The sequence below is a fragment of the Ahaetulla prasina genome, chromosome 2 (assembly GCF_028640845.1).
Source record: "Ahaetulla prasina isolate Xishuangbanna chromosome 2, ASM2864084v1, whole genome shotgun sequence".
Classification (NCBI taxonomy): Eukaryota; Metazoa; Chordata; class Lepidosauria; order Squamata; family Colubridae; genus Ahaetulla; species Ahaetulla prasina.
This window is the reverse complement of record NC_080540.1, coordinates 82,539,327-82,547,538: the sequence shown is the minus strand read 5'-3', so window position 1 is coordinate 82,547,538 and position 8,212 is coordinate 82,539,327. Positions and strand designations below refer to the sequence as shown.

General features: G+C 40.1%; 1 protein-coding gene across 3 annotated transcripts; it reads left to right on the top strand.

The window, feature by feature from the left end:
* The first annotated feature begins 1,064 nt into the window (after positions 1 to 1,064).
* ARL10 (ADP ribosylation factor like GTPase 10) lies at positions 1,065 to 7,953 on the top strand. 3 transcript variants are annotated; one of them, XM_058165568.1, is made up of 4 exons: positions 1,065 to 1,539; positions 4,917 to 5,088; positions 5,772 to 5,872; positions 6,352 to 7,953. In XM_058165568.1, the coding sequence occupies exons 1-4, from the start codon at positions 1,342 to 1,344 to the stop codon at positions 6,544 to 6,546; spliced, it is 666 nt and encodes a 221-aa protein (XP_058021551.1). In that variant the 5' UTR covers positions 1,065 to 1,341; the 3' UTR covers positions 6,547 to 7,953. The 3 variants fall into 3 exon arrangements, with proteins under 3 accessions (XP_058021551.1, XP_058021550.1, XP_058021549.1); XM_058165567.1 differs by having other exon boundaries at positions 1,067 to 1,539; positions 4,920 to 5,088; positions 5,697 to 5,872; XM_058165566.1 differs by having other exon boundaries at positions 1,068 to 1,539; positions 5,697 to 5,872.
* Positions 7,954 to 8,212: the final 259 nt, after the last annotated feature.

The window sequence follows — 8,212 nt, the reverse complement described above, 5'->3', positions numbered from 1 at the left end:
ATTAATTTATTATTTATTTATTTATTTATTTTTGTCAAGCATATATTTTATGACAGATACAAGTGTAAACATAATTATAAATACATGAAAAGGGTATGAATAAAAGAAAATATTAGGACAGGGATGGTAGGCACGCTGGTGTGCTTATGCACGCCTCTTACAGACCTCTTAGGAATGCAGTGAAATCTACAGTAGATAGTCTAAGGTTAAAGTTTTGGGGATTTGGGAAAGAAACCAGAGTCAGTTAGTGCATTCCAGGCGTTGACATCTCTATTACTGAAGTTGTACTTTCTGCAGTCTAGTTTGGATCAGTTTACCATGAGTTTGTATCTGTTGTGTGCTTGTGTATTGTTGTGGTTGAAGCTAAAGTATTCATTGGCTGGTAGGACATTGTAGCAAATGATTTTATGTACTATGCTTAGGTCAGACCGAAGATGGCGAAGTTCTAAGTTGTCTAAGCCCAAAATTTCAAATCTGGTGGCATAAGGTATTTTGTTGTGAGTGGAGGACTCTTCTTGTGAAATATCTTTGGACTCGTTCAATTGTATTAATGTCCGATATGCAGCGTGGGTTCCAGACAAATGAGCTGTATTCAAGAATTGGTCTGGCAAAAGGTTTGTATGCCCTAGTTTGCAGTTCAGTATTACTGGAGAAGAAGATTACGTTAACAACTCTTAATGCTTTTTTAGCAATGCTGTTACAGTGAACTCTGGCACTTAGATCATTTGAGATGTGTACTCCAAGGTCTTCAACAGAGTGAGGGTCGTCTGTTAGGTCGTATCCGCCCAGCTTGTATTTTGTGTTCTGATTTTTTTTGCCAATGGAAAAGACAGAGCATTTGTTGGTTGAGATTTGGAGTTGCCAATCGTCTGACCATTCTGACACATAGTCAAGGTCTTTTTGTAGAGTAGCAGCATTGTCAGTGGGACTGAATAGTTGAACACCATCCCCGAAGAGATGATTCACCCAACAGGTGAAGCACATCACCTTGAAAGCCAGCGCCCAAGAATCATTGGCGCTCTTGGTGGAAATTACGCAGAGGGAGCCCATCCCCTTTAACTGGGCGAGTGACGTCACGATACGCGGCCCACAGCTTGCTGTTGTTGCTATTGCTGTTGCCACCGGCCGGGAAATTCTCCCGCTGCTGCCTTAGACTGAACGGGAGCGGTCGGTGACTTGAATCTCCTGTCGGAGACTTCCTAGGAGGCGAGCCGCTGAGCTCAGTTGCGTCGGAGGAGGACGCGTGGCCGAATACAGGAGAGGACCGGCTAAACCGAGCGGTAAAGTGGAGAAGCTTCTGGCCGAGCGGAGATCGCTGGAAGCCGGTTGCCTGGCTCGCCCATGGCTGCTGCTGTTGCCGCTTTCCGACACCTGAGCCTGGCGCTGAGCGCGGCAGTAGCAGCCCTCGGTTCTCTCCTTTTCATTGCATGGAAAGTCTACTTCAGAGACGCCGATGACAGCTGCGTCGGCTGGAGAAGCCGCTGGGAGCGGCAGCTGGAAGCGGAGCTACGAGCTTGCAACGCTCGAAAGGAAGCGGAGGTAAGGGAAGCTTCTCTCCCTCGAGGCCGGCTCTTCCGCAGCCTGGAGCAAATGTTGCTTTTTCAGAGAGAACTGGTAGCTGCATCCGGCTCCGTCTTGGAGATGGGGGTAGAGAACGCTGCGCATTTAGGAAAGCACTTAGCCGGTTTTCAGGAAACAAGATTTCTATTATGTTCACATTAGCTTAGAACTTGGTGGTTTGGGCATACAGTTCCATACGTTTTTATGGGGCCAAAGGAAGACCTTGAGAGTCAGTATACTAGTCTAGGGGTTAAAGGCATCAGGCTAGAAGCTGGGAAACCATGTGTTTCTACACAAGATTGTGTGTCTTCGAGTTTCTTACATTCCTTCTCAGACCCTGTCAGTGAAATGTTTCTGAGAAAACTGTAGGGACCTCTCCCCGTATTTTTGAATAAAGGCTCCAAATCTGGGTGAGGGAGTGGATTGGATTGGGGCCTAAGACACCAGCCCTATAAGGATCAACTTCTAGAGGTAATGGACAAATTAATCATTCACTAAGGAGGGCCTAGAAATTCAACTGCTAATCTGATAAAGTTGCATAATTTGTTCTTAAGATACCTTATCAGGTAAAAAGCTGCTAGTACAGTATTTATTGAAAGGAGGCCAATAACAAGAATCAGGAAATAACAGATAAGTTGTCCCAGTTGAAGAAGTACAAAACATCATAAAAGGTAGTAGAATTATAAGTACCATAAGAAATAAACATGCTGAGAGGAATTAAAGTGACTTCTAGAAAAGAAAGTCCTGCATCACTTGTGGGGGAATTTTGTAAAATGATGAAGTAGGAAAGGTTGGATCCAAAATTATTCTTTATCTACAGTACTTCTTTTAAAAGAACTTTTTCACTAAGTTTCTGAGAAGACTTACGTGCATATCAGAGAAATAAAACTTTAAAGAAGTTATTTTGAGCCCAATAACTGCATATGGGATTGCAAGCTCCACTCTTAAATTCCATGTGGCACCACAGAAATATATAGAAGGAAAGCCAAAAGAATTGTGATTAATTGCTTAGATGTTAAACTCTTGTGGACTAACCTCCTTTTTGGGCAGCTGCTGATTTTGCATTTCTAATGCTGCATTCCAGGATCACCCTTAAATATTGAGTGTTGAGAAAGTTAGACAAAAGAAGCATTCACACAATTCATTATGTGGGTTCTGGACTATCATCATCATCATGTTGTTGTTCTTTTAACAACCCCATAATCCCTTTTGGGGTGGAGTCCAGGTAACTGAATGGAGTTGAGTGTTTACTGGCTGGATGCCCTTCCTGTCACCAGAGTTTTGTTCAGCAGCTATATTCTCATTCTGCTCAGAGAGAGAAATATCTGCCTCTACCTAGGATCGAACTCACAGCCTCCTGATCATGAGGCGAGAGCTCCACTTCTAGGCCACCACAACACTCATGTGGGTTTTGGACTAGGCTACCAGAAAAGTGTAAGAATTGCCACTGGGTTGGAGGGGTTTTAAAAGAGGATTAGATTCAAATAAATGAAGGCTGAACGTCAATTAACTCATGTAACCACTTTCAATATTGTTTCCTGGTAAAGTTGAACAGGAGGATAGTACTACTCCATATTGTCGTATTTTGTGGGTTTCTCACAGACACATGTTGGGCCTCTATGGGATCCAACTCCTGGACAAAACAAGCTTTTGATCTGTTCCATTGGAGCTCTGCTTACATTTTTATTTATTCAATTCAACCATTTTGGTGGTGTCAGCTTATGAAAGCAATACAAGAAAAATAACTTTTTGTAACAAAGATTTTGCAAAGTGAGCAGATTTAGAGAGCCAAAAACAAGGGCCTTGGGTAAAGATGAAAAGCGGCAGACTTCCTTAGCCGACTTCTTCTTTCTGTTTATGTGTAGATAAACTACCCCCAGGACTTCGTCAACTTCCGGACCTCCGAACCTTCCGTCGCGAGCTTAAAACACACTTATTCATCTGCGCAGGACTGGATTAGATTTTAAATTTATTGGTTTTAAATGGGTTTTATTTTTTTATATTGTTTTAAACATTCGGCCTTTTAGAATAAGTTTTTTAATTGTTATTTTAATCTGTATTTATGTGTTTTTATCTGCCTGTGAACCGCCCTGAGTCCTTCGGGAGATAGGGCGGTATATAAATACGATTAATAAATAAATAAATAAATAATTAATTAAAATCCTCATAATGCCACTGTTTCTCTAATTGTCATAAAAGATTCCTTAGGAGAGGCAGTGCTAGTAAGAACTATGCCTCTTCCCTGGCTAAATTAAGTTCCTGAGCTTTTATCCAGGCAGCATATATTGATACAAACTTATTTCCTGAATAAATTCCAGTTTGTTCTAATGGCTAGAGCTGACAACAGTGATCTACGTCTCACTCATTTCTAGTTTGGTATACATAGAACTGCTCTTGAATTGTGTTTTCACCGTTTCCATGTTTTATTTAACAAAGGTTATCCATTTATTATCTGTAAGATTTATAAACTGCTTTACTCCATTGAGTTTTAGAGTACAGAAAATGCAGTTAATAAAACACTTCCATCTCACATTTTCATCTTTTATACTATCCTCACTTAATTATTAAGTCACCAAGGGCCTCCAGTCTCTGGATTCTGTGAGACAGAAGACACACTTCTGGTAAAGAAAGAGTCAAAATCTACAGAAGGGTAGACATGACTGAGAATGCCTCTGTATGTTCTCTGCTATGGAAGGGGACCTTTGGATTAGGCAGGCAGAATGAATGGAGAGATGCAGTCTCAGTTACCAGGCACTGAGCCCTTTAGAACTTTATAGTTCATGCCCAATCCTTGAATTGCACTTGGGCAGAAACCAATAGCCAACGCATCTCCTGTATCAGTAGTTTAATTCAATTATATATACAATATATTTATACCAATCTGTTCAGATTCTGGGCAGCTTATAAAATCCAGAAAATAATAAAACCAATTAAACACACATACCCATGCAACCTAGATGAAAAGAATCAGAATGATAACCTGTACAAGGCCCTCAATTGGAGCAATTATTTTTATGTATTACTCATATGTGTGATTTATAATCCTTTCTTTCAGGATTGGTATCCTAAATTAAACTAAATTAATCCATCAGCCTCCAAATTGGACAAGGCTGCCCTTATTTTTCCCTAAAGCTGTCAAGAATGAGTGACCAATTTGCTAAATTTATAGATCAGCTATGCTCTTGACAAGCAGGACTATTCTAAATACTACCGACAACTTATTTTTTCCTGCTTGCTTATTGTCTTATTTGAATATTTTAGCACAACTATCTTTTCAGGGATGAGCCAGGGTTACAAGGTTTTCCATTATTTTAATCAATTACTGCCTGGACTAACCTGAACTCTTTTTCTCATAGCAGCCACATTATTGCGAATACCAAGTTTTGATTCTCGGTTTGGACGGGGCTGGAAAAAGCACCATTCTTCACTATGTATGTAGTCCAGAAGCTAAGAAGCGCATACTACCTACTCAAGGCTTCAACTCAGTGCAGCTGCAGGCCAGTGGGCTTCAGATGGACCTTCTAGAAGGTAATCCCTGTTTGGAACAATATACTGTGGTTCCAAACATAAGTCTGCAACATACTGCATGTGCGGCAAGATAAGGGAGAGTAATCTGGCACTTGTGCAGAACAGATGGATCTGGAACTTCTTCCCCTTTATGATAGCAGTCACTGGCTTTGTTCACAGAAACCACGCTTAACTTGTAACTATGTAAGTCAGTTTACACCATAAACTAAGTCTCAAAAAGCCTGAGGTTAATAATATCCAAATAACCTTTTTTTAAAATTGACCTATGTTAACGTAGGTTTTCTATCTAATATAATATCAAAGTAAGGGAAAATTATCTTGAAACCCTTCTTCTGAATTGAATTTATGTTTTCTGTGCTGGGACTCTTCTATGACTTGCCCATTTTTGTATTTTTTGGGCTGAACAATGCATGGGAGACTATGATAGGAGAAAATTCTCCCTCATTTAAATCCACATCTGCATTTCAGGCATGGGAAAGATGCCCATGCTATGATGTAAATAAATATTTTCTCATGATTTGTGTCAGATGTGGGCACTGCAGTTAAGCACATCAGAATGCGAAAAATGCTATTCAGTCAACTTGTATTTTTGCTCTTTGTTATACTAGTTGGTGGGAGCCAAAATCTACGCTTCTATTGGAACCAGTATCTGAGCAAAGCCCACATTTTGGTGTTTGTTGTAGACTCTGCAGATGGCCCACGCCTTCACATTGCTCGGCAGGAGCTCCACTGCCTGCTAGCTGAGGACCCTCAGCTGCCTTTGATAATCTTAGCTAACAAACAGGTGAGTCCCTTGGTATCTTTATGACATTCTAAAATTGTAGCTTGATATAGATCACGGGTGTCAAATTCACCGCGTCACGTTGCAGTCATGTGACGTTTCATGATGTTTTTCCCCTTCATGGAGCTGGGATGGGCATGACCTGTGCGTGACGCATCTGGCCCATGAGCTGCCAATTTGACACCCCTGATATAGTTGGAAGAGCAACTTACAATTATAGAATTGCATGTGATTCTGATATTCCTTTGACTATATTCCTTCTCTGTACTTCAAAAATCTCTGAAGGTTTGCAAAAATGCAACCAAAATGTAACAGTAGATCACCAATAACAATTTCTTACTAATTTCAAGAAGTGAAAAAAGAAACACCAGCATATATTAAGCTTAATCCTCACCCAAATGAAGAAAAATACAAAATTGTGGCATAGCTCTTACAGGAAAGGCCTAAGGTTTTTAAAATGATTGTTTGTATATCTATTCTAGGACAAGAATGATGCCTTGAGTGTGGCAGAACTGCAAGAGGAGTTGGCCTTGCACAACCTGGATAGTCAGAGGAAATTCTTTCTCTTGCCCACCAGTGCAACTTATGCTGGTCTGGCCACTGCAAACAGTGTTCTTCACTTGAAGCATCTGCTGATCAAAATCCTTGCCCATTCAAGCAAGATGGACTCCCTGTGATTGGGCCTCTCGGCAATAACTTTTCCCGCATGGTCAGGAAAGTCCACCTCGGCATTCACCAAATGCTTTTGGAGAAGGAATTCCACCTGCCAATATAGCCTTGAAGAGAACTCCTACTGCTCTGGATAAGGAGGGGGGAGAAGGCAAAGTTCATTGCTCGAGGGAGGCATCAATCAATCTCAGAGACTACTGAAAGCAGCTTCTGCTCTTTTCACAAATCTAAAGAACTGTAATACCAATATTTGCACTAAGACTTTGCATTCTTCTTTACTGGATCTACTTACTATAGTTGACTTTACAATAAGCAGGAAGAGGTAATGCAATGACATTATATAGAGGAAGCTAAGAAAGTCATTTCATAAGCTCTTTGCCTATGAAATGACTGTTATTTCAAAAGCTGGGGTTAGTCTTGGCTCATAAAGGGCTACATCATTCTGATTACAGTTAACCAAAAGTGGTATGTACTGAAACTGATGGCTTATCTAGATTTGAAGAATCCTTAATGGAATCTCTCTTATTTCTGGCTATGCACGTTGGAACAGTTGTGCCTTGAACTGATGCCAAAGCTACTTCAGTCACAAAGACTCTCTAATCTTCTTATTTATTACTTGATTCTTCTGAGGTAACCTCTACAAGGTCTAGATATTTGATATTGGTCAAGAGAATTGGAAAATCTGGTTAGACCACAAAGAGATGCACAAAACTGACATCCTCCAAACTAGGTGAGCTCAACTGTCAAATTCCCAGGTTGGCTGGGAAGTTTGAGATGCAGGACAACACATGCAGGTATCCCTGATATGGCAAAGTTCTTCAGCATGTACTTGAATATCCCTATTTGATCTCAACCTATCAGAGGTTCTTAAAATTTTTTTATTTCTGCTCCATTATAGAAACAAAATATTATCTATGCAAAAGCTATTGTGAACTAGTAATGGCTGTTACAATATACAGGTAAGCCACATGGCAGGAACTACAATACCATTCTCCTAAATTTCAAATGAAGAAAAAAACAATCATTTGTCTCACTTCTGTATTAAAGCATAATTCTACATGTGCAGGAAGCCAATCCCACCTTTAGGCAATTTGTCTCTACAGCTCTTACGATGTTAAAAGTAGGAATGATGCTGTTTCTTAAATAGGAAAATGATGCATATAACATTATTCTCCATTGCTCACTCTTCTCTTGGCAGTTCAGGATTTTTTGTTTGGACTAAGCTCCTTTTGCAGTTTATGTTTTAACCAACAACCCCCCCCCCATTTATCCTATTATAGAATATAGGAAAACTGTATATGCCACAGGCAATTGCTAACAAATGCTTTGTACTTTTTATCAATAAATCTTGTGATGTAAGATGTGACTCTGCTCTTCACCACTTGAGGAATCCTGCGTACAAATCAGGACAATTATTGCTAATGGCCATTTTCATCAGATTTAGGATTAGACAGCTTTTTAGTCCTGTTTTTTCCAGGTACTTCAACAGAGAATTCAGACTTCGTCAATTACAAATTCCTGTAGTAGCTGAATGACAATGTACCACTGCAGTTTCAGTCTTCAGAGAAAAAGAACCAATGCTGCTTCTACTTTTAAAATAGCTAAGGAAAAATGGCTTGACAAGACAATCCCCATAATGTACCACACATTAGGAACCCTCATTCCAACATTGTC